General features: G+C 52.0%; 9 protein-coding genes across 9 annotated transcripts; 5 read left to right on the plus strand and 4 right to left on the minus strand.

Moving 5' to 3' along the window:
- Positions 1-71: 71 nt before the first annotated feature.
- On the minus strand, positions 72-3,330 carry CkaCkLH20_11643 (putative WD domain-containing protein; the record flags this gene model as incomplete). The annotated part of the gene is made up of 3 exons (XM_038894357.1): positions 72-163; positions 219-2,939; positions 3,003-3,330. 3 exons carry the CDS (start codon positions 3,328-3,330, stop codon positions 72-74), a joined length of 3,141 nt encoding a protein of 1,046 aa, XP_038740432.1.
- Positions 3,331-4,363: 1,033 nt separating this feature from the next.
- Positions 4,364-5,398, plus strand: CkaCkLH20_11644 (NmrA-like family protein; the record flags this gene model as incomplete). Its single annotated transcript, XM_038894358.1, has 1 exon — positions 4,364-5,398. One exon carries the CDS (start codon positions 4,364-4,366, stop codon positions 5,396-5,398), a length of 1,035 nt encoding a protein of 344 aa, XP_038740433.1.
- A 1,525-nt stretch (positions 5,399-6,923) lies between these two features.
- On the plus strand, positions 6,924-7,417 carry CkaCkLH20_11645 (guanyl-specific ribonuclease f1; the record flags this gene model as incomplete). Its single annotated transcript, XM_038894359.1, has 2 exons — positions 6,924-7,200; positions 7,305-7,417. The coding sequence occupies 2 exons, from the start codon at positions 6,924-6,926 to the stop codon at positions 7,415-7,417; spliced, it is 390 nt and encodes a 129-aa protein (XP_038740434.1).
- Positions 7,418-7,650: 233 nt separating this feature from the next.
- On the minus strand, positions 7,651-8,922 carry CkaCkLH20_11646 (uncharacterized protein; the record flags this gene model as incomplete). Its single annotated transcript, XM_038894360.1, has 5 exons — positions 7,651-7,836; positions 7,895-8,265; positions 8,318-8,527; positions 8,583-8,717; positions 8,775-8,922. 5 exons carry the CDS (start codon positions 8,920-8,922, stop codon positions 7,651-7,653), a joined length of 1,050 nt encoding a protein of 349 aa, XP_038740435.1.
- Positions 8,923-9,872: 950 nt separating this feature from the next.
- On the plus strand, positions 9,873-11,262 carry CkaCkLH20_11647 (epoxide hydrolase; the record flags this gene model as incomplete). The annotated part of the gene is made up of 3 exons (XM_038894361.1): positions 9,873-10,109; positions 10,176-11,039; positions 11,098-11,262. The coding sequence occupies 3 exons, from the start codon at positions 9,873-9,875 to the stop codon at positions 11,260-11,262; spliced, it is 1,266 nt and encodes a 421-aa protein (XP_038740436.1).
- A 1,175-nt stretch (positions 11,263-12,437) lies between these two features.
- Positions 12,438-13,313, plus strand: CkaCkLH20_11648 (uncharacterized protein; the record flags this gene model as incomplete). The annotated part of the gene is made up of 3 exons (XM_038894362.1): positions 12,438-12,696; positions 12,765-12,854; positions 12,916-13,313. The coding sequence occupies 3 exons, from the start codon at positions 12,438-12,440 to the stop codon at positions 13,311-13,313; spliced, it is 747 nt and encodes a 248-aa protein (XP_038740437.1).
- A 1,285-nt stretch (positions 13,314-14,598) lies between these two features.
- CkaCkLH20_11649 (uncharacterized protein) lies at positions 14,599-17,937 on the plus strand (the record flags this gene model as incomplete). Its single annotated transcript, XM_038894363.1, has 1 exon — positions 14,599-17,937. The coding sequence occupies one exon, from the start codon at positions 14,599-14,601 to the stop codon at positions 17,935-17,937; it is 3,339 nt and encodes a 1,112-aa protein (XP_038740438.1).
- Positions 17,938-18,140: 203 nt separating this feature from the next.
- On the minus strand, positions 18,141-19,271 carry CkaCkLH20_11650 (uncharacterized protein; the record flags this gene model as incomplete). The annotated part of the gene is made up of 3 exons (XM_038894364.1): positions 18,141-18,949; positions 19,003-19,148; positions 19,210-19,271. The coding sequence occupies 3 exons, from the start codon at positions 19,269-19,271 to the stop codon at positions 18,141-18,143; spliced, it is 1,017 nt and encodes a 338-aa protein (XP_038740439.1).
- A 2,085-nt stretch (positions 19,272-21,356) lies between these two features.
- CkaCkLH20_11651 (berberine bridge enzyme) lies at positions 21,357-23,146 on the minus strand (the record flags this gene model as incomplete). Its single annotated transcript, XM_038894365.1, has 5 exons — positions 21,357-22,190; positions 22,244-22,369; positions 22,425-22,627; positions 22,707-22,714; positions 22,767-23,146. 5 exons carry the CDS (start codon positions 23,144-23,146, stop codon positions 21,357-21,359), a joined length of 1,551 nt encoding a protein of 516 aa, XP_038740440.1.
- Positions 23,147-24,140: the final 994 nt, after the last annotated feature.

Below are 24,140 nucleotides of genomic sequence, written 5' to 3' on the forward strand. Positions count from 1 at the left end.
CGTCATTAATACAGCGGGACGACGACCGCGCATTCCCGCACCCGAGTGACTCGTCAGGTCTGTGTAAAAAATCACTCGATTTCCATGGCGCCGTCGCTCTCGAGGTTGAGGTCGAGAACGCGGGCGTACTGGATCGTAAGGCGTTGAAGTTCTCTGAATTTTCCTGAAGTAAGATGTTAGTGATGATGTGACAGTGCAAAGGGTGGATGAGGACGTACCGAGAATCATCACGACACCCTTCAGCAGCTCCTTCCGATCCCACCCGCAGATCTCGTCTTCCTTGCTGAACCACCCACGTCTGCCCTCAGCCTCGCCATCCTTATCCGTGAGAATGCCGCCGAGCAGGCTGTTCAGCAACTCTTCGACCTTGCCGCGGTGGCCCTCAGCACCGATACGCTTCGCGTACATGAAGAGGTACAGACGGAACTCGTCTCTGGCACCAAGCTGCAGGGCCGCGGCAATCCGGTTCTCCAGGTGAGCAATGCTGACGGTCGACTCGAACCCCTCGAAACCATCCTTTGACAGCAGCATCTTAACAATCCGCTGCAATGTGTAGGCCCGCCCCTTAAGCAGGAACTCGTTGGTGGTGTGGCGCTCGAGATACGGGATGATGCCAGCGGAGACATTGGCGTTGTTGGCATCCTTTGGCTTGGCGGGCGTGACGGGACCGACGGCGGTTGACTGCAAGGCGCTGATAGACGAGTCGTTGCTGTTCCAGTACTGCGAGCCCACAGCCCACCAGGCCTCGCTGACTCTCTGCCATGAGAACATGTCACGGGTGTAATAGTATCCATCTCCATTTGTCAGGGTCACTATGATATGACCCGCAGAGTTGAGTTGGGCCGATGTGATTCCAGGGCCTGGTGTCGTCGAGTTGAGGTTGAGTGTCGTGGTGGCAAGTTCTAGGACAGGACCCAAAGACGTAGGAGGGTGAAGAGCGGCTTGCTTTTCGAGATCCCAAACATGACATAGCCCGACGGCGTTGATGCAGAGTAGGTAGCTGTGGCGAGATTCAAGAATAACAGGCTGTGACTCCATGATAATGGGGTTCATCAGTCGACGGCCCGCGGATGTCCAAGTGTAGATACTGCCGTCTTCGCAAGCGGCTGCCCAGAAGTTCTTGTTACCCGTGACAAGAATGACGGCCCTGGGGAGGTAGTCTTGCCACAGTAGCGTGCCGCGCTTCGTTGCTGAGATGTGAGATGGGTCCCTGATCTGAACGGGGTTGCGCGCTTCGAGAATGACATTTTCAGGCACCTTTGATGCTTCGTCGGTGCTACTTTCAGGAAGCAGGACACCCCGCTCGAGTGGACGAATGATCTGGGATCTGACCTTTGGTACAGCCAGTCGAATCTGGGCAAAGGCAATCGACGGGTTTAACACCGCAGGGCGTAGGTACTCCGGAGTAGGAACGACGCCGTGAGCTGCTGGCACGACTGACGCTGGCTCAACTCCATCCACGCCATTGATAACGACCGGCGTAGGGCCTATGGCTTGGCGCTTGGAGCCATGGTCTGCGTCCTCCTCCTCACCCTCGATTGCCGCAGCTTTCCTCTTATTACCAAGCAGCATCGCCGCAATTCCTCCCTTGGGCAGTCCGTCGAATGGCTTCTCGAGATCCACGATCGTTTGAGGGGCGTCGTTCTGCGTGGCCCTTGCCGTCGACGTGGATCCAACGAGCTGTGTTTGAGGGAGAGATGACTGGCCTGTACTTGACGCCGAAACCAGAAGCGGTGCGACACGTTTCCTGCCGTCTTTGCCGACAGTAACTCGGGACTTGAGCTCCTTTACTCTCTCTGCCGACTTGTCTGCGCTTTCTTCGGCCGGTTTCTCCTTCTCCTTTTCCTTCTCCTTGTCCTTGTCCTTGTCCTTTTCAGGCTCGACGTTGCCGTTGGTTGCCTGGGGCGTTGAGGTGCCTGTCGCCGATCCACCGGGCTTGGTTCCATTGGTCGCGGGCGCTGGTTCCTTCGCAGAAGGCCCGTCACCCATGAGAGCACCCATTCGAGATTCGGCGGCACGAGACTCGCCAGCCTTGCTTTGGTTTTCCAGGTTCAGACCTTCGATATCTTCCGCGATACCCATACCTTTCCTGGAGGCCCCATACTTTTGCAGCGCTTTGTCGTTCTCCTCTGCGTTGGCGACCCATCCAAGTTCTCCGCGGTCGAACTGAACACCAACGACCGCACCGTCCAGACTCGAAGCGAAAATCGTCGAGCCGTCCGGCGACCAGGTAAGATCCGATATCGACTTGCCAGCAACATCCTGGAGAATGACCACGGGTCTACTAGTGTTCGTATTCCATATGCTCAATGTTTTGTCCTGGCCTGCCGATGCAATGACAGTGACCAGTCCAGTGTTTGTCGGGTTATCGGCGGGGTTTTCCGTGTGGAACAATCGTGGCGAGAACATGCAGACTTCAGTCGGCCCTTCGTGGCCAATGAGGTTGATCTCACTATCCCAGCGTGTACGTTCAATGATAGCCACAGAGCTGACTGGGCCGTTGACAGCATTCGGTGCAGCGATGTGGTTGCCGTCGGGAGACCAAGAGCATCGGCGGAAGTAGGTCGTTAATGGTGAGCTCTTGAAGGGGGCGCTGATTGTGGTCTCGAGCACAAAGTTGTTAACCATATCATGCTGTGTCGCGTTCGGCGCGGGGGGTGTAAATCGGAAGATCTTGATCGTTCGGTCATCGGAGGCGGTCGCGAAGAACTTGTTTGCAGGGTCAAAGGTGATGCCCTTGACGTGACTCGAGTGGACGGTGATTGTCTTGAGCTTCTCGAAGCTATGGCCGGACCAAACGACAATCTTGGAGTCGAGACCGACAGATACTAGTATGGAGGAGTCGTAGGACCATGCCAGGTCCTGAACGTCGTTCTCGTGACCGACGAGGCGCTTGTACGTCTTCCAGTTCTCGACAGGAGGAGGTTCGGAACCGAGGCCTGCGAGAGCATGTTAGCAGGTGCGAATGCCGAGGCGCATTGCTGCAAGAGGGTGCGCATTACCAAAAGAAGCTACGGGCGGGCCCTTGTCGAGATGGTAGACGCAGATGAGCTTGTCGTCGGCGCCGGAAGCGAGGTAGCGGCCGTTCGGGGAGAATCGAACGGAGTGGATTGTGCCTAGATGATGGCTCATATGGCAGAGCTGGCGCGGTTTGTTCTCGGCGGCACCGGTGGCATCGCCGTAGATAGCCTCAGTCGACCAGACTCGTACGTGGCCGTCGCCGCCAGCGGTCGCGAGTCTTTTTCCATCGGATGAAACGTGACAGCTGTAAACCTCGAAGTCTTTCTGCTCGCCGCTATGGCTTAGCCATGTTGGCTTGATGACGCGCATCGCGATCGGCCCGAGGGCATTTAGGGACGGACGAGCGATCTACTGAGTATGCAGAGGAATATCGATAATCGGACAGAAGCTTGTTGATGCGATTGTTGTCGGGGTGGTGGCGCGGCGATGCGAATAATGGTGTTGAGGTCAATTGAAGCAGGCAGGCAAGGCAAGCAAGGCAAGCAAGCTGGCCCACGCGGTCGCACGGAGAAATTGGGGCTCGATTGGCATCCAAGAAAACGCGTTTTGCGGAACCCTGACGCCTTGGAATTCGCGTCTCAAGCTTCAGGTGCTCAATGGCGCTAAATTGACCGCATCAAGCGCCGTTCGCACCTCTAAAAGCTGAGCTAATCATTCAATCACGCATCCAATCCGAGGCGTCCGTCTGCCCCGCTCCGCTTGGACCGGAACCCGCTTGTTGTTCGGATCGGACTAATCGACTGTCCGACGAGTTCGGGCGGCCCACCTCATCCGTCATTGACTCCACTAACGCCCGGACCATCGGTATCGCTTATGAAGCCAATAATACGCGTTTTAGCACTCAAAGCTGTCCGTGCTGAACTCCACCCGTCGGCTTGATATCAACCCGCATTTTTACCCTTTGTCAGCGCCAATTACCCCAGCTCGCGGGGTTAATTAGCTCTCAATCGGCTTCTTGATTCCTCCTCGTTCGAACCACTGCAGGATGCCGCTACCTTCAAATTGAAAGTCCGCTGACCTTAGTAATGGCAAACTCCACGGCCACACCCATATTCGTCATCAGGATCATGAAAAACGTTATGCTTATGGTCTCAGCCATATCCGGCCAACTACTTGGGGACACGATCAGGACTTAGCGGTCCGCAGCTGTGACATCCAATTAGTTTGCCTGATGGTCAGTAGCAAGCTAATTCAAGTATAAAGATTTGCCAACATGTAGCAGAACAACTCATTCTGCATCAATGTCAACACTGCCTCACATTCTACAGCTTCTCGAATCGACTTCAATACTACCATCACTCAGGCTTTCCACCACCTCATATCCAGGACTCCCTAAAATAAGATGTCTTCAACTCCTATCAAAACCCTGGTTGTCATCGGTGCGACTGGAAACCAGGGTGGATCTGTGGCCAGGACCTTCTTGAACCCCTCATCGTTAGCTTCTCAATGGCATGTCAGGGCCGTGACTCGGAATCCCAAATCTGCTGCGGCTCTGGAACTCTCGAGACTGGGTGCAGAGGTCGTGTCTGCCTCCCTCGACTCCCTTGCCGACCTCCGTGCAGCTTTCAAAGACGCAAACGCCATATTCGCCGTGACAGACTTCTGGAGCGCCATCCAAAGCCCAACCGTGGTCCAACAAGCCCAGGAGAAGGGCGTCCACCCAGCTGTCGTCGCTCAAGCGACCGAAGAAGAATGGGGCCACAACATTGCCGTTGCTGCTGCGGACATCCCGACACTGGAGCGCTTCGTATTCAGTACCCTCCCCGGTGTCTCTGAATTGAGCCAGGGGAAGCTCAGGCATGTTTACCATTACGACGGAAAGGCCAACATCGCCAAGCACATCCAGCAGTCCTTCCCGCAGCTGTGGTCCAAAACATCACAGATCATTGTGGGCCACTACAACTCCAACATCCTCCCGGGCTCTTTCTTCGCTCCGGTTTACAACGCCGAGACCAAGCGGGCCGAGTTTGATGGACCCACTCCGGCTGACACGCCGTTGCCGTTCATCAATGCCCCAGTCAGCACAGGTCCGTTCGTCAAAGCTTTGATCCTGGACGAGCCTGTCGGCACTATTCTTGCTGGATTTGATGAGTGGCAGTCTCGACAGCAGACGGTCGATTTTCTCGGCCGTCTGACCGGCAAAGAATACGGCTACGTCCAGAAGACTGTGGAAGAACTAGCCAACTCATCACCCTTAGGCTTGGAGCTCCCAGAGACTCATTTATTTGTTGCCGAGTATGGGTTCTTTGGTCAGGGAGTTGATGGATGGAAGGAAAAACTGACTTGGCCGTCTGATTTGAAGATCAAGATCGAGACCCCAAGCCTTGAGCAGTGGCTGAGGGAGCAGGATTGGAACCCGGTTTTCCCATCGGCGTGAGGTATTAATGCACACTGGTACCTTTTTATATATTCGAACTCCTCTTAATGTACGTAGAGCTCGTTCTTGGCTTTCTATGGACTCTCCTAGTTGAATATATTTCGACGGAAACACCTCAGCACCGCCGATGTGTGTCTTTCTTGTCGTATACAGCCATCTTTTACCATAACCCGGCCAGTATGCTGTGTCTAACATGTATTTTCAAGTCTAGTTCAAGAAGCCGGTAACACCTTAGAAATATGGCCCTGAACACACGCGAAAGGCTCAGAATGTCGTCCTCGAGAAGTCAACCGCCGACCAACGCCGCAGGCGATCTCTCATTTGTCTAAATCATGCTATGCCTAATTCAGCGCTTCGTCCGATGCGAGCAGGAGAACGATGGCCTGTCAAAACTGTCACATGCGAACTAAGAAGCTTCATATCGTAGAGGAGGAGCGGCCGTCTCCGATGGTGATGGTTGAAGCAAACCTCAGATTAAGTGTCAAGCATCGGGTGAGCGGCACAGACCCTGGCACCCAGGTTCGTTAAGCTGTCTTCCCGCGAGAAGCTTGCCGTTTTGAAGTCTTTGAACTGATACGTCATGGAGACCGTAGAAAATAAGCTTAGTTTCCTCAGCAATCCAGAGAGACCATTCGCTATCCCATGCCGTTTAAACAAGACCCGCTACCAAGCCGAAAGCCAAGATCAATAGAAATGAAGCAGCGGAGCTCTCTGGATTCCTTACCCCACCCGCTACTTTGCCGGTTCCGAGGCGATGAGACGAACATACCCAGACACGCTGTAACCCTATGTAGAAGGTAAAATCGTCAACCTGTAAGAAGGCCGGTTAACTAAGCGCGTAAACTAAGTTCCCACGACATTCCACAAAGAGGACCCCGTGGCAGAATGATAGGGACAGCCCGACACGTTTCGAACCCACAGCCAGGTTAAACCCGTTTCGACAGCTGCTTAAGGGACCGGTGGATCGGAGGTGGCCGCAGGGTGCGCTTCAATGCGGGGATCTCACGGGAGAAACGGGCAAGACTTCCTCACCCGGCCTCGACAGTTCCTTGGCCCCAGGGGTTTGGCGTTGCAATGCCGGTCGGTAGATGCGCCATGCTAGCGCACGACATCCATGTCAAGGCCACCAATTAATCAGACCAAATGCCATTGGAGCTGAACGGAGAACAAGGACGAAGAAGTGTGCTTTTTTGGTGTCTTGTATTTTCCAGCCAACCACGGCCGCGTTCCTGGCCATGCCCGATAAGATCCCTACAAACACCTTCCGGATTGAGGACCGACGATCGACAACACAACGGGGCCGGCGCTGACGCCGCAACCACACCTCCCGCTGCTAATTGTGCGTTGCAATAGGAACGGGGGCGGTACTCACTTTCGGAAAGTCTATTCGTGACAACTCTCTTTCTATAAAGATGAAGTCGTCTGCACCGAGTTCGTCAGATTTGGGAGAAGATCAACAGCCCAGTTCATCTCATCCCAACTCCCCCTCCAGTCTTTACTCAAGCCCCTCGCAACCTTGGTCAAGATGCAGTTCTCCGTCGTCGTCCTCTCTCTGTTCGCCGTCGCGACCCAGGCCGCCCCCGCGGAGCTGTTCAAGCGCGCCACCACCTGCGGCAGCACTTCCTACACCACCGCCCAGGTCAACGCCGCCTCCAACGCCGCTTGCAACCACGTCAAGGCCGGCACCGTCGCCGGATCTTCCACCTACCCCCACCGCTACAACAACTACGAGGGCTTCAACTTTGATGTCAGCGGCCCGTGGTACGAGTTCCCCATCAAGACCAGCGGCGTCTACACCGGAGGTGAGTTTGTTCCCCGCGCGAGCTTGGCGCAGTATGCCCACAATATTGGCTATGCTGCCGAAGTCTATATGCCACGATTTGTGCAGAATACTGATTGTTTCCAGGCTCTCCTGGCGCCGACCGCGTCGTCATCAACGCCAGCTGCGGCCAGGCTGGTCAGATCACCCACACCGGTGCCAGCGGCAACAACTTTGTCGGCTGCTCTGGTACCAACTAAACGACTGGATGAGGCCTTCGAGTTGAGAGAGATGTGCGGAGCCTGTTGAGCGATTTATGGATTATGACATTCAATTCAAAACTGAACATATAGACGCCACTGGCATCGTCTTAACCCTTAATCATCGGTTCTGTTGCTTGTGATGTGCGATGCTACATGTACTAGCCGTTCATCAAGCCGTGACGTGCTTCCATATCCCAACCTGACAGTCTCTTGAAAGGTAAGAAGCTTTGCTAGAGCTTGTAAACGAGCTTGGTAGCCGAAATATCTCCATCTCGGTATTCCTGGAATCCTTTCGTTACACCATCGAGACCCCCAGGAATAATCTTTGGTTTGTTGGGCCTGATCTTGCCTTCCTCAACCCATCCGGGAAGCTTCTCAAAGAACTCGGTTCCGAGCTTGTGGTCCTCCTCATGCGCCTGTCCACAGTTAGTAATACTATCCACATGACATAAGTAATAGATCGACATTACTTACGGGCCAATGGAAATCCCCATAACGGTGATCTTTCAGGAAGGCAGTCCAGACAAGCACATCGGTCACCTCGGTCTGCTTGGTAACTTCCTCGGTGTTTGCCTTCCCAGGCCTCACAGTACAGAGACCACCACCACTCTCGTCGATGGCTTGTGAGGCTAGACCAGATGAGGACTTGTTCCCGATTGTGTCGAAAACATACTTGAGTCCTGGAGCCGCATTTCTGATGGAGTCTACGACGCCATCATCGTGATAGTCGAATGCGTGCTTGGCACCCAGATACTTCACCATATCGAAGTGACGGGGACTGCAAGTAGTGATCACCTTGAAACCGTGCAAAGCCGCGATCTGAATGGCATAGAGGCCGACGCTTGCTGCCAGATCAGTTAGTCCAAGATACTGCAGTCGAGGCCAGAGATCACCTACAGCTTCCACCCCAGATCAAAACTGACGCGTCATGTCCACTGTCTCTGGGAATAGCCAGGCAATCTTTGGAGAAGAGGGCGAGCCAAGCCGTCATCGACGCCAGGGGCAGTGTAGCAGCTTCCTCTGGCGTAATGTTCTTGGGAACACGGAAGCTGATGTCGTTATCTGCCACGGTATACTCGCTGTAACCTCCGACGCCTTTTATCTCGCCTGTTGTGGATTGAAAGTTAGCCCAACTCCGACCGTGATATGGACGCAATCGTACCTCCCCAGATCAAGCCAGCTACCGAGTCTCCTTTGTTGAGCTTGTGCACCTTGTCGCCAGTTTCCTCAACGGTGCCGACGAAATCGCAGCCAAGGACTGCGTCTTCGCCGAAGGCATTGCTGTCCAAGGATTGAACTGTCGGTTTTGTCAATATTTCAAGCAAATGCCACAACTAAGGTTTAGAAATCTCACCGTCTGTCGGGTTTTGGGCGACGTATGAGACTTTCACCAGAGCCTGGTTGGATGCCGGCTGGGGCACTGGGATCGCCTTCTTGACGATAGTTGGCGATCCTCCATTGGGGGCCTCGGTAACTAGAGCCTGACACTGTTTCGCGGTCATGATGGTTCGAAATGAAAGCGATTAATCCCTGGCGTGTGCTGCGGAAACGATATAGCCTGCTAGAATGCAGCCGGAGAATGTGGTGGTAATGGTTGATGGCCGATATATACTAATCCCTCAAGGTATGTCGTCTGTTTTCACTCATCAGAGGTACGTCATGGAGGCTAGATCGTCTGACGGCTTTCTGTTGCGGGGTTGATGGCTGAAAACATTACAAATCGGCTTCGGCCGGCGTCTTCGTTGCGGGCCGGACCATGATAAAAACGGGTCTCGACCCCAGAAAACCCCGGTCCCGACGCCCGGCTGCCTGAGTCCGATGACGGCCCACGGTGGAGGCCATACGGTTCGGCCAAAGTGCAAGTGTAAGCGCAAGCGCCATCTAACGAACATCACAGTAGAGTGCCCGACCATTACCCTCAGATGATTGTTGGGTGATTCAATTCATGTGTCTATGTGTTCTCAGTTGTGTTGCTCGAAGAGGAACTTGGAATTTAGTTTCCCCAGCAAAACAGTTCGAATTTTGATAAGAGGCCAGCTCCTCAAATTGACTGAACCTGTCATCCTCAACACTGAAACTAGTGACGCCATTGCATTCCAACGCCTCGAAATCCCGCCGTCGGCATCCTTCAACGTCCTCTCAACTGCAATTGGATCGGATTCTCTCTGCAATACTACGACTTGCGCTGTAAGAAGGTAATCCCAGCAACGTTGAAGTATCTACGCCGCCAAGTGTTGCTAGTAGTGACAATCGTTCATGCGCCGATAGTTTGGCAACCCTGAACCTTGGTGCTCTCGGATCGTCGGATGTGGCCATCCGTCATCTAGCTATCACCACGCTCCCAAGTTCATGTGTTTGAGGGGTATTTGTTCCTTAAATTCACTTACCTTCCCAATTGAGCAACCGTACGAGCCCTTTCAACCTAGTGGTCAGTCTGGTGGATCAGGACAATATGCTGCCTAAGCTCCCGATTGACGACTGCCAACTTGAGATGAATCAGCCGGTCTCGTTTTCTTTTTCGTTTGACCCTGACCTTCAAGAACTTACTGAGCAGAAACTTCTTCATTCCAGATTTCCCGAGGAGCAAACCGATTTCAGAGAAGATGACTGGTCCCAAGGATCCAAGGTTTCTCGCATACGGGAGCTGGCCGAACACTGGAGAACACGTTACAGCTGGGAGGACCAAGAGGTACGTTCTAAAAGAGAGGATTTATCTCAGTTGACTCGTCTTACTTGAGAACTGACCGATACTCAGAGAAGAATCAATGAGATCTTCAATCACTACCTGATCAAGATGGATGTCCCGGAGTATGGCCTGGTCACGTTGCACTATACCCATTCGATGTCATCAAGTCCCGAAGCAATACCGCTTTTGTTTGTTCACGGTTGGCCAGGATCATTCTTGGAGGCAAGCAAAATCGTCAACGAGCTCACCGTTGCAAATCCAGACAACGACAAACATCCCACATTCCATGTCGTTGCTCCTTCGATACCGGGCTTCGGGTTCTCTCCTGCGCCGATAAGATCTAGGGTTGGTCCTGAAGTAGTCGCACATGCCTTCAAGAAGTTGATGACGGATGTTTTGGGCTATCCACACTTTGTTACCCAAGGCGGTGACTTTGGCGCTTTCATCACGCGCTGGATGGCCATTCACTATCCCGACGTCGTCCGAGCGCAGCATCTCAACATGTTCCCAGTCTCCGCACCAACCTTACGTTCCGCACCTTTTGCGTACATCCGGTGGTGTCTTTCAGGACTTCTATACTCCACCTACGAGAAGAATCTCATGAGAATATCGACTGCGTTCGAGGAGGATCAGAGTGCATATTTGCATCTGCAGGCCACAAGACCTCAAACACTAGGTTTTGCTCTTGGCGACTCGCCCATCGGTCTGCTGGCTTGGGTTGTAGAGAAGTTGCAGTCATGGATAGACGTACCCGAATCTCTGGATAACGACGATATCATCAACTTGGTTATGATGCATTGGATCCAAGCAGCCACTCCTGGCTTGCGCTTTCACAGGGAAGCCTTTGGGGAGAGGCGGGAAGCCGAGAGAGCGTTCGAGGCATATGTCAAAATTCCAACGGGGGTAAGCGTGTTTCCAAAGGAGATACTCGCAGTAAGTAGAAAAATGTCACCTTTCTTGTAGAAAAAGACAACTAACCCTGTATGTTTAGTGTCCGAAGGACTGGGCTCGGCAAGTTGCGAATATTCAATTCTGGCGGCAGCACGAGCGTGGTGGGCACTTCGCTGCTCTCGAGTGCCCCGAGGATCTCGTCAACGATTTGCGGGACTTCTTCTCCTCTAAAGCGGCGAAAACGTCTTTGACTAGACAGTCATAATGCTTAGGAAGTACCCTGAAAGAATTGGAATGGCAATCTTCGTGCATTTCAGCTGACGTGGACACAAAACCGTCAAGTTCGACGAAGAAAACAACTGTGTCGTCCAACTTCGAACTGCCCAGATAATATTGGAATACAGGTTCTCGTCAATTTTAACAATCAATACGAATACAACAGATACCTTTTGTTTCAAGCAATTTATGACTCTTTAAACCGTTCAAAACATAGAACAATCGCGGTTGTTGCGAGTTGACTTCCCTAGGTGGCAACCATTAGGCTAAACTTTCCCATTAACCCTCACTATCAAGCTTCATCACTGTCTCTGTTTTCATGACGCCATAGATTATGAACAAAGTCAGTGACAGGTCGAAAGGCTTTATGCCATGAATAACAGCTTACCGTACGCTTCACCGATAATTTCGAATAATTGAGAAATCCTCTGACGTTTGACCTTTCCGCCTTCTTTCTTGTCATCAGGCCGTAAACCTCATCGGACAGATGCGGTTCGAGTCGCCCTGAAAGGCAGTCATGCCCGAGAAAAACGGGCTCTGATATGCAGTCAGCAAGTGGATGCGACAGTAGCCTCAGACTGATCGACAAATGAGAGCAATATCTTATGTCCTCTGAACAAGTGTCATTCGATCGATTGAATTTGCCGACAGATCTGAGCCACGCGCTTTACTCAAATCATAATGAGCAGTTCACCAAGAGCTGATCTTCTCGGTCAGTGAGACGGCAACGCTACAAAACCGTCTTGGTCGGTGGGGTGCCGAGGTTCAAGACGGCCTACGAAGACCTGCAGTCAGATTCAATAGTGGATGCTTTGAACGGTTTCGATGTTAGTACCTGTTAAACTGCGTGTCTGGTTGGCTCATGCCGTCGGAGCTTCCATGCAACTCCTTCGCTTTTCTGAAGTCCGAGCCGGCCTTGGTGTAACCTAGAATTGAGCTTCTAGCCTCATGTTGATATCATGCTGCGTTGTACTGGGCTGACCAGAGGAAAAAGACGCAATAAACTGAAGCCCAACCCCTCAATCTCGTGTGTCTGGGTGCTTTCTGGCAGTTTTCCTCCTTAAGTTCCAAACATCTTTCGGAAGCATCTCTGCCATTAGGCTTCCCACGTATCGCACTATTATTGTAGTGCACGTTGTCTCATCTTGTTACCTCGTACCAAAGATGAAGGAAACAGTGCTTATTTTCGGTTCATCCGGTAACATTGGAGTAGCCGCCGTAATTGGTTCCTTGCGAGCAAAGCGCCATGTGATTGCGCTCGTTCGTAACCAAGACAGCGCCAAGAAGATACTCGAGTATGTCGGAAGTAACGATGGCATTACGATCGTTGAAACCGACATCACGTCGGAAAGCGCGGTACGAGATGTAGTCAATCAGGTCCGCGAAGGCAAGCTACCGGCCTTCCAGCATGTTTTCGCCTCACGTGAGTATCAAAACACGTCCCGTTACTTCTTTGACAACTATTGAAACAGTACTAATGATGGCGTATAGCCGGGGGTCTGTACTGGGAGACATCGCTTGTCGATCTAGAGGCTGATAGCTTGCGTGAAATCATGAAAGCGAACTTCGAAACCTACCTTCGTAAGCGACATCATGAACATACAACGGGTTCTTCCCGGAATTACTGACTAATGGCGATTAGTTGCTTACCGTGCCACTGTTCCATTTCTCCTGAAGCAGGGCGTGCCAAACAGCACATGGACAATGTGCACCGGCGCCTCAGGCGACATGGGTCTTCGAGGTGCTCCAGCAATCACACAGGGAGCTTTATTCAGCTTTGCTACTGTGGCTGCTCGCGATAATTTGGAGACAAATGTACGCTTCAATGAAATCTACCTGGCATATCGTGTCCAGCATCATGTCGATCTGTCCGACAAACGCCAGTACTTGGGCCTGATGCATCTTCAGTCAACAAGGGACTTTGCCCCTCTCTACGAGAAGCTTTTGGACAGGACAGACATCAGGAGTAAGAGAGTCAACGCCCTCAGCCCCAAAGACGTGGTGGAGTTGAACTACGAAACGCGTTTCAAGGACTACTGAGAGTCAGTGGCCTCATGTTCATGGGATGAAGGCGAAAAGGGAGAACATGGTGAGGCCTTGGCAAATCTCTGGTATTCAAACTCCGAAGCGGCCGATGTAGAGCCATGCCTAATGTCACGAAGAAAGCTTCCCCATCATTTACCATCTTGCTACCGGGACAAATGTCTGTCTGCAAAGGGTATCTTCTGTCATTCTTGACGACCCTGGGAGGACCAGGTCAGGGCCAATTGACCATACACCTAGCAACTGGGCTTCGGCTAACAGCACCCCCACGGTTGGTTGAGTTGGCGAACCCTGTGACTGATGGGGAATGGGGAACCAACTTCATCGTTGTCGACAGGCATTGAGGAGCTATTGGCACTTAAAGCAAGCTCGTGTTCTTGCCTCCTTTTCCCGAAGCTTTCTTTGCTGTTCGGGAGGGGCCCACGGATTCCACGGGACTCCTTGGCGAATTGATCGGAGTGTTCTAGGCACTGACGTGGCGGGGGGTTGGCAGCTGATTTAGGGCTGATATACAAGGATTATGCATGCATACCGGCTCTTTCGACGTGAATCCTCCGCTATCTAGCCACTTACTTATCTAGCCATCGTCAGCGTTGCGGCGGAGGGACTACGGTAACAAGATTTAAGCTGTCAAGGAAGCTTCCAGGTAAAGTCTCCATGCCGACATGCGACCGCTTGCGAATGGGCTCATAGAAACCGAAGGATCGAACTAGATTTACTATGGTGTATCAGCTACGTTGTCTATGCCATGAGTTGTTCAGCAATATGCCAGCTGATGCAGACTTCTCAGAGTACGAGCCATTATAACCCAGGCTGCATGGATCTTGGAATGGAATGAAGTTCCACGACATTCTAATCAGAATTTTGAATGTCCGTGAGCAGTTCCCTCTCTCATCTCATCCGCGCCTCACCTGTAAAATAAGATGAGATGAAGGCCCGTGCTTCCAAGGCATGAATCGCCTGTCTCTGGTTGATTGACTCGCAGCTATTTTAGTTCCTTAACAAACCCGTCCGACCTTAACGAAAACGAGCAGTTAAGTCCACAAATCGTCGCATTAGCGCAAACTCTGCCGGCATTCCAGTGCCATCGAGCCGCGGTGATCTCCGCTAATTACATCATCGTCTGAGACAAAACAAACCCGGGCCTCGGGGGCTGAAAAACTCAACCTCATCTCATCCACACTGGACGCCCGGCATGCGACGACGTTCAACCGCCCGAACCCTCGGAGACGACGGGAACTCAAGTTCATCTCACATTTCCACCCTCAATGGTACCGAAAACATGGACTCCGACGACCAGCGATCGGAGGCTGATCAGTCCCGGTCCAGTCCTTCGCCGGAACCGCAACCCCCGACTCCGGCACGGGTACCGACTTCCGCTACCAGTGCAAGCGCCGCGAGAAAGCCGGAGCCCAAGCCGAGTATCATGACAAAACTCGGCCTCGATGTACCGACACTCATGATGATGTTCAAGGGCTCATTACCGCCCCTCATCGGCATTTGCATCTATCAATCAACGCCCGTCGCGCAGTACTTTACGACGTTAGGATATCTCGTTCCTATCATCTCCGTCCTTGCCCTCGCCATCCTTCCGAGAGGCAAATACCTCCAAAACCTAGTCCTCAATGTCTCTGGAATCTGCATAGGTGCGGCAATATCGATGCTTGCATTATGGTCCGGTGTGCAGGCAAGGCGCAACACGGCCTCGGCCCAAGAGCTGGCCAGCGGGTTGCCAGTCTACAATTCCAGTCAATCAGCAGTCTGTGGTGTTTGGCTATTCTTTAACATCTGGATCTCCAACACGCTGCGTGCTAAGTACCCGGCTATGAACCTGCCGGTCATGATCTACTCCATTTTCATGAACGTGGCATGCACTTTCGGACCACTCATGGTCACGACTGCCTCGGCCGAATCGTTCGTGCGACGACTCCTGGTAGCCATGCTGTCCGCCATGGGAATCGCGACCGGTGTTGCCCTGTTCATCTTCCCGGTGTCTAGCCGCAAGGTGGTTAGCGGGGAATTCAAGGGAGCCATCGGTTTAGTCCGGAAGTCGATCCGACTGCAATTGAATTATTTGCAGGTCCTTTCGAGAGAGGATATGCTAGAGCGAGAGCCGACAAGGGCTAGCAGTTCCTTCCGGAGAAAGGAGAAGGGCCCCCAGTTGACGAAAGAGGCCAAGGCAGCGGGCGAGCTGAAGGCGACGGCCTTGGCCATCTCGGCACTATTTGGAAAGATGCACGGAGATATGGTCTTCGCTAAGAGAGACATCGCTTACGGAAAGCTGGACGCGAAGGACCTGAGCGAGATCTTCAACCGGCTGCGGAGTGTCATGATCCCCTTGAACGGAATCAGCACGATCGTCGACATCTTCCGTCGCGCGGCCGAAAAGCATGGATGGGGCACCGACGACGGCATGGGTGACTCGGACGTGGAAAAGACGTTGGAACAGAAGGTGTGGAACGACATTATGACACAGCTTTATGAGCCATTCGAGATTCTCACGGAGGCAATGGATCAGGGGTTGGATCATGTGGGCATCGTCCTGGAACTTACGCCAAAACCGAAGAAGACCAAAGCTGCAGACGTCGAGATGGAAGCAGGCGCAAAGGCAGTACCCAAGCCTGGAGAGAGTGGATTCGCGGAAGTCTTAGCGGACAAGGTGCAAGACTTCAACGACAAGAAGGGCGAGATGCTGAAGGCGTGGTTGAAGGAACGACGACTGGCTACTGAACAGGAGCGACAAGACCTGAACCTGAAGCGATTGGAGACGAGGATGAAAGAGCGGGACCAGACTCAACTCTACGTCATGCTGTACATGGAAAAGCTCATGCTCGCCCTGGGTGAAGCCGTTCAAGACCTAGTCATGTTCGCTGACTCCAAGGTGGCCGACGGAACCATGTCCAAGAAGCGCCTGATTATTCCCTCGCAGCGACGGATCAAGAAGTGGTTGAGAGGTGCATGCAGCGCCCAGGACGGAACTCCCGAGCAGAACCCCGACATGGCAGACATGGGAGCCAATGTCGTATACGCGGGCGACGGCTACAATAAGAAGAAGGACCCCGAGCATCTCCCCGCCCACGGTTGGTGGCAGCACTTCGGCAATAGGTTGCGCAAGATTTCGGCATTTGTGGGCTCGGGAGAGTCCCTCTTTGGCTTCCGCGTAGCGGTGGCTACGATGACCGTCGGCATTCTTGCGTTTCTTCAGAACACCCAGACGTTCTTCAACGAACAACGACTTGTCTGGGCAATGATCATGATCGCTATTGGAATGACCATCACGGCGGGCCAGTCTATTTTCGGCTTCGTGTGCCGTGTCGGAGGAACGCTCGTTGCGATGATCCTCTCTTACATCATCTGGTACATCGTGGTGGAGCGAACAGCTGGAGTCATTGTTTTCTTATGGCTCTTCACCTTCATTGAACAATACTTCGTACTGAAGTATCCACGATTCATGCCAGTTTGGCTCATCATGATTATCACTCAAGTTCTCATCATCGGCTATGAGTTGCAAGTCCAGAAGATCGGCGAAGTCGCCGCTGCCGCCACAGGACAGCCATACTACCCGACCTACCTACTCGCACCCTACCGTCTCGCATGCGTAGCTGCCGGTTGTGCTGTCGCCTTCATTTGGACCGTATTTCCCTCGCCGATTACCGATCGCAGATGGCTCCGCATGGATCTCAGTGCATCCCTCTACCTTCTGGCGAACTATTTCAGTGTCATCACTGAGACGATCAAGGCCACTATGACTGATACCCACGGCGATATCAAGATGCCAGGAACGCCGGCACACAAGATGGAGAAGGAAAGACGTCGGATCTTGGGCAAATTGTTGCTGCTGCTCCCTAGTTTGGACAGTCATGCACAATGGCAGAAGTGGGAGCCCGATATCGGCGGCAAGTTCCCCCGAGCCACCTATGAGGACATTATCAGGCGATCGACGAGCATCATGCGCTATCTCACGCTGATAGCGTACACAATTACGTGGAAACCCCGCGACAGACCATCAACCGCCTCGTCGTCGAGCGACCGGCAATGGCTTCGTGCCCTGAACCAAGTTCTTGCAGGCATCGAGCCAACGCAACACACCATCCTTTCGACACTCACCCTCTTGTCGAACTCACTGCTCTCCGGCCAATCGCTGCCTCCTTTCATGCAGTTGCCTCGGCCGAACGAACTCACACGCAAGCTGCTCCATCTTCGGGCCCCAGAGCCCCAGCAAGGAATCCAACGAAGAGGAAGTGAGTTGGAGCACAGACTAGTCATGGTCAACACCCACACTGGCGAAGAAGTCCGCTCCACGACGGGCAGATCTGGCTCTGTTGAGTCTCCCACGAGCGATACCTCAACGTTGGCGAGCATGGCTGAGCTGACGGAGATTACGAGTCCCTTGGGCAGTGGGACAATCCTGGACGTGAGGAACGTCGAGCAGCATGGGTACACTGAATTCGCGGTACTACAAGTTTGCAGTTCATTAGTTTGTGACGATCTGGAAGGGTTAGTTCGCGCAGTCAGTAGTTTGGTGGGCGTGGTGGACTTTAGCTTCAAGGTAAACGCCAGTCAGGCAACTCTGAGCAGTAGTGACGAAGACGATGTCACCGGCAAGGCGAAGAAGCATTGATCTGTGGGTAATTGGCCAGAGGCACCCCAAGACATTTAATTAAGAACTATATGAATCGACCGTACAACCCTACCACAGCGGTGACCTATGAAGCAAGCCTTGCGAAATGCTTAAAAGCAAAGAATGCTATTGGAGTCTTCCTCCATATCTTCATCGTCAACCGTGAACTGAGGCGGCTTATCTAATTTATCTTGCTCTGATGCTTAGGTTTCCGGGTTGAAGTATTGCAGCATGCGCATAGAGACCGTCGTCGGAAGATTGTCCCCATGGGTATCACTGCCCGGAGCCAAAAAACCAGCAGCAGGAGTCGTATAATCATTACGGTGGCCGCTAATCTGAGAGGCCTGGTTCAAGGCAGAACCATTGTTATACTCGTGATGCGGCTGCAAATTCAATATGCCGCGTGGCGGATACTTGGCCATGATATCACCAATCGGTAAATCGGGGAGTTGTTGGCCAGGCCCTCCCGCTGTCGCGACAGACTGTGCCTGGTTTCTCCGCCTTTCGTCATTGCCCTCAGACAGTTCCACACGTTTTCGGAGCATCTCTGCCGCTTTGGACTCCGCCCTTGAAAGAGCTTTGACTCCCTTACTCTGGAGATACTTTTCGAGCAAAGTATTTGCAGAGAGACCCGGGAAGCTCTTGTTAGGATATACCACAAATGCGGAAGAGCGCGCTGTAACGCACTCCGACAGTTCTCCCACAGGGCTGTTCAGGAACTCCAGCACCCGCAAGGTGAAAACCAATCGAAACCTCCCTTCCCTCTTCACCGAGAGGTCTTCGAAAAAGCAGAATGCCGAAAAGCACCTGCTTTCTTCATTTTCGATAAAATACGGGGACATAGATCGATTGCCGACCAACAGACCATTGCAGTCTTCATTTGGGTTGTCCACGTTCTCGAGGGTGACGGTGACCAGATAAGTTGGCCCGATCAGGGTAGAACGTTGCTGCTCAGGTGTTGCAGACACGCAGTTAATTGCCACTATAGCCCGCGGGTCGAGCCGGAATCGCGCTGTTCGAACTGTCAGATAAAGTACAACAGACAAGGAAGAGTTTGAGCCATACCTGCGTTCTGGACGAAGCGTTTTTTCGCAGTTTTGCGTCGCGAATTGGGCTTATTGGCTGTGTTTTTGAGGTTGTTGACCTTGGACTTGATCGGCTCCTGCTTTATCGACAAGGAAATTGTGCTGTGATAAGGATTGGAAATCAGGCTGCGTCTTGTTAGGAATACTGTTCGGTACGTCGTGGGGATTCTTTCAATAAGACACGTACCCATTTCCGTTGCCGGTGTCCTGGTAGACGCCTATGTCTTGTTTTGTTGCTTGTAACGACATCTTGATGCAGCGTTGACTCGAAATGAAGATTGTTGTTGGATATTGGTGCAGTGAAAATTAAAGTAGAACAGAAAATTGGATTTCTGTTTTCTGTTGCGGACATTCTCCTTATAGATGTAGATTTGATATCGGAGAAACGCCCTTATACGTGACTTATCCAGCGAAGTTTTCAGAGACGCTGACATTTCTCCGACACATCAATACCTCTTCAGGCCATGGAAATAGAGAACCTTATAGAGAAGTTTTGTTTTGATGTTTCTCCGAAACCAAATCGTCCAGTAGGGAAGGGTTTGTAATGAGGTAAAGGAAGCCCTGAATCGGACAGTCGTAAATAAGATCATGAGAAAACTGGTTCATCATCTTTCTTTTATTAAAATAGCGGCAACTATGTAATGGGTGAATGATATGTACATTTTGGTGCATTCAAAGCTGCTTGTGGAATACTTGAATAGGCGTGAGGTTCCAACTCTAGCTCTGGGGCGAAATAATGAAGATAATTGGAAAACCTAATGCCGTCAATAGGGCGGCTTTTAAAATTAAGCATTAGCTTTAACTATGGAGCACTGGCTATGCTAAAGAAACGTTCATCATAAGACAGAAACAATGTCAACCTTTGGGCACTTGGTAATGAAATCCTATCTTCCATATTTCTTCTCCTTGTTTCTTTCCCTTGATGATACATCTATCACAATTATGCTACAAATCACTCGGTTGAACTTATGTTACATACCTGTGTAAAGACGTTGCCAGAGAAGAAGCAGCTTTTTCGCAGCGAATGCACGAAAATATTTGAATGGGTCGATTCAAGAGGCTGTTGCTTGCCTTCTTCACTGCGTGGCACTGACTTAATTACTCCCCTGGAACGCCAACGTCATCATCAATTACATATAACTGTCAGTGAGCTACTATTGAAGAGCGGACTGCATTTCTTGATATCGTACGGGAGGTAAAAAACAGAATTCAACTGATGAACACTATGAGGTCGAAGTAATCTATAACAGTAATGAACAAATCAAGAGTGACCAACGTGGCGATGTTCATGTGCAATGTTGCTAGTCCCATAAATCACCCCCAAATATCACAGCAAGCCAACTTGTGCAAGATTTCTATGATGAAATGTGTGTGCACGCTTGCTTCTCTTATGTCCACTTGGCCCACAGTGTCTCCAACGCCAGTAGACCAACATGAACCATCAGAATCTGCGAAACGACGATGCACTAAACGCACACGTAACTTCAGGTTAGCTCAACCTCATTATGGTCATGGGTTTCGCACATACTGCCTTGGCGCTCAGGGTAAATTGCACGTGCAACCGTCACCCGCAGAGATGTTGATACAGCTAGGTTCACCAGGCTGCTTGCGGCAATCGGTATTTCCGCAGATGTCTCCTTTACACGAGACCGCGTGGACAGACGAGATAATAGCCATGAGGCTAACGGTGATGAGTTGGAAACGCATGGTTGACGTGGTAGAATCGGTGAAATGTTACAAACAAAATGTCCACTGAGGAATAAGTAGCTGATAGTGATACTCAAGAAGACGAGATTTCTCGAGGTCCTCTCGTTCTAATTTATAATAACATCTTTTGTTACTGAGATAGCACGCCCTAGGGAGGTTTTCAGCGGGATTAGATCTTTCAAACTAGACGGTTTTAGATTGGAGAATCGGCGATTTAGGACATTATGTCCCCGGCTCAGGGCTCTCCTTAAATGAGGTCGAGGTCAATATGAAACCCTGTATTTGCACGTTGATTACTGATATCCTCAACTTACTTGACTCGGTAGCATTGCCAACAACTACCTCGCCCGCAGAAATTCCAAAACGATAGTGTGAGATTCCTTCAGGACAGATCGCAACATTCCTGATTCTCAAGTGTGCCTGCTGGGAGGGATGACATCGTTGGGATAGGCCGTCAAGGTTTTTATTTGAGCCCCTTGAATTTTAACTGGTGAGTCAGATTCTCTACCGGTCTGTTATCTTCTAACGTAATCTACCTAGTCAGAGACTGCCTTAGCCTTGCTAATCTCACCAGACCCGTTGCCACCTCGATTGATCATTTGTGCTGCCTACCCTGAGACAGACCTTTCAAGAAGCCCGAGGCCGGACACTTTGAGGGTTGTGAAAGACGTCCATGGGGTCCCAGGACGCCTTGATGTCCTCCAAGACGGGAAGATTTCCCTGCCAATACGCTGCCTGCGCGTCCCTCAACTCCGAGTCCGCGAATCCAGGATACGCTCCTGGGGTTCGAGTTGCCATCCCATTCAAGATTTCTCGATGGAAACCCTCCAAAACGCCCTCTGTTGCGGCGCAGCCGCTAGGCGCGAACGACTGGTAGAACATGACCTTGTCTCGGTGCGCAAAAGCCGTCGCGCTGGTGGGGACATCGGAGATAGCACCGCCTGCAGCCTGGAACTTGATTGACCACGGGCCTGATTCCTGGTCTTGGGCAGTGGCTCGTTCGAAGAGCGCAGAGATTGCGGCCTTTGAGAACAGGTCTGCTTTGGTGAAACCAAGTCCCTTGGAGAAGAACTTGCTCGGAGAGGTGGACTTATGGCGGGCTTCTTGAATACCATGCTTCATGAGGGAGCTTTCCCAGGTCTCATGACTGAGAAGAGCAGGTGCTGCACCCGAAGGAAGCTTCCCGAGAATCTCGGACTGTTGGAGATCATCTTCGGAACCGTACCACGTAGCGGAGATGCTGGCGCCGCCGCCGGAAGTCAAGGTGAATTCTGTACCAAGGCGCTGATCAAGGGTTGAGTCGGCAATCAGGGTCTGCCACTGGTGAAATGCATCGACCTTCTCCTCCAGGCTGGAAGACTGGAAGTCGTGCGTGTAGTGAAGGACTTCCTTTGGAGCTGGATGGGTCTTCATCGTGAATTCAGTGACGATGCCGAAGCTGGCGCCTGCTCCTCTGATCGCCTGGGAATCATAGTCAGCAACAGCTGTTACCTAATCAAATGTGTATAACTTACAAAGAATAGGTCGGGGTTCTCCTTCTTGTTCGCGCGTACGAGGGTGCCGTTTGAGGTGACCACTTCAACCCCCTCGACGTGGTCGAGAGTAGTTCCCCACATGCGAGACATGGGACCGATCCCTCCCTGAGAGCTGTTAGAAGACTGCGATATACGTATGGCCAAGAACCTAAAGACTTACGACAGTCGCATGCCCACCGATACCAATGTCACCACAGACTCCGCGGGGCATGGCTCGCTTGTATGGGCCAAGGTGCTCCTCAATCTGTCCCAACCTCGTTCCGCCTCCGACGCGAATGCTCCGAGACGGGTTCAGCATGTTGACAGATGTGTATTGGAAGTGGTGCATGTCAATAGTGATGGCACCATTCTCGCCACCAAGACCTATTCGTATGCGGTCAGTACATGTCATGCCTCAACCTCTTCTGGCGCAAACTCGTGACAGGACGTTACGAAAGCTTACCGTGGTTCCTGACAACAGAATTAGTGATCGAGTATTCTGGGCAAAGTTCAATCCACTTACGCAAAGGAGTGCCCACCAGCCTTAGCCTGGACCTTGGTATCGTGCTTGAGAGCACATTTGACAACGCCAGCAACTTCCCCTGCGTTCTTCGGTCGAACAACAGCAACCGGAACGGAGGTTTGACCGAGGTTGAAGGGTTGGACCCAGTCGCTCATACCGTCGTCGCCAAAACGTACGCAACTAGCGCGGCCGGCACAGACGTCGTTGATGCACGACTCGAGCGTTGCGGGTTGAAGACCGGCTCCCGGGGCGAAGTAAAAACGAGCCGCAGCCGCCGCAACGGCGACGGTGACAGCAGCACGCCACGTCTTCTGTTTCGTGCTCTTCATGTTGGTCATTCTGAGGTCTGAAACCTTCTTGTAGCTCTCTGCGAACGCCATGATGCAAAGACGGAACGATGATTTGTGTAAGATGATAGTTGAGAATTAAGTCATCGGCCTGCGATGGGATTTGAGATATACCGAGCTCAATTATCGGACGGACTGGAAATTCAGATTCTGCCGGAACTTTATAGACGCCCGGAACTTTTACGCGGTCCATCCAAGATGCCTATCGCACACGTTGATCGGCCGCAGGGCGGCCGGCATGTGCTACCACGTCCGAAAACGGGCCCACAACCCGCATCGCCGATCGGACTTGACCCGGAGCGTCATCGGACCGCAAAGTCAAGTTTTGCGGCGCAGCTGGGTGCAGGAGGTGGCTTGAAATTCTCACAGCAACGCGGCTTGTGGGCTTCCGCGGTGCCTCCCGCGAACGGTTTCGGTTGACACATGTCTTGAAAATGGCACCGGTCGATGCTTGACAAGATGTAGCCCGAGACATGTGTAGCCGATCAACAGGCGCCGTTTGTCTCGGGAGGCTTGGAGGCTTGTTCGTTAGCTTGACTTTGATTATTCCAACAGCAGAGATTGGGCATGTTTCATCCCGCTGGGAGAGACATGTGTCAGTTGGCTACGTTCACGACGGCTTCGGTTTAGGGCCGGAACATTTTTGTTGCGGCATTATTACAACGGCGGCACGCTCTTCAACAATCACTAGATTTCTTCAACTGTTGATTTCCATCATGGTGGAGGAGGAGGAGAAGTAAGGCTGCCCCATCAACACGGATACAGTCCATTCATGTTGCGTTGCAGCGGAGGAGAGTCTGAAGACTATCAAGGACCAGTATCGTAGGTTACGCCGTTTTCCAGATACCAGCTTGTTCACCCAATGCTCTTCGAAGGCCATTTTCCATATGCCCAGAAAACAGAGAAAGTATAACCTCATGTTGAAGGTTCTTGACCATTCAATCGAATCAACTCGATCCAGACCACTTAGCCAAAACACACACGCATGCGCGGAAAATCCCGAATGTCTCTCAAGCAACCGGCCGTA

This window comes from Colletotrichum karsti (genome assembly GCF_011947395.1).
Source record: "Colletotrichum karsti strain CkLH20 chromosome Unknown Scaffold49, whole genome shotgun sequence".
Classification (NCBI taxonomy): domain Eukaryota; kingdom Fungi; phylum Ascomycota; class Sordariomycetes; order Glomerellales; family Glomerellaceae; genus Colletotrichum; species Colletotrichum karsti.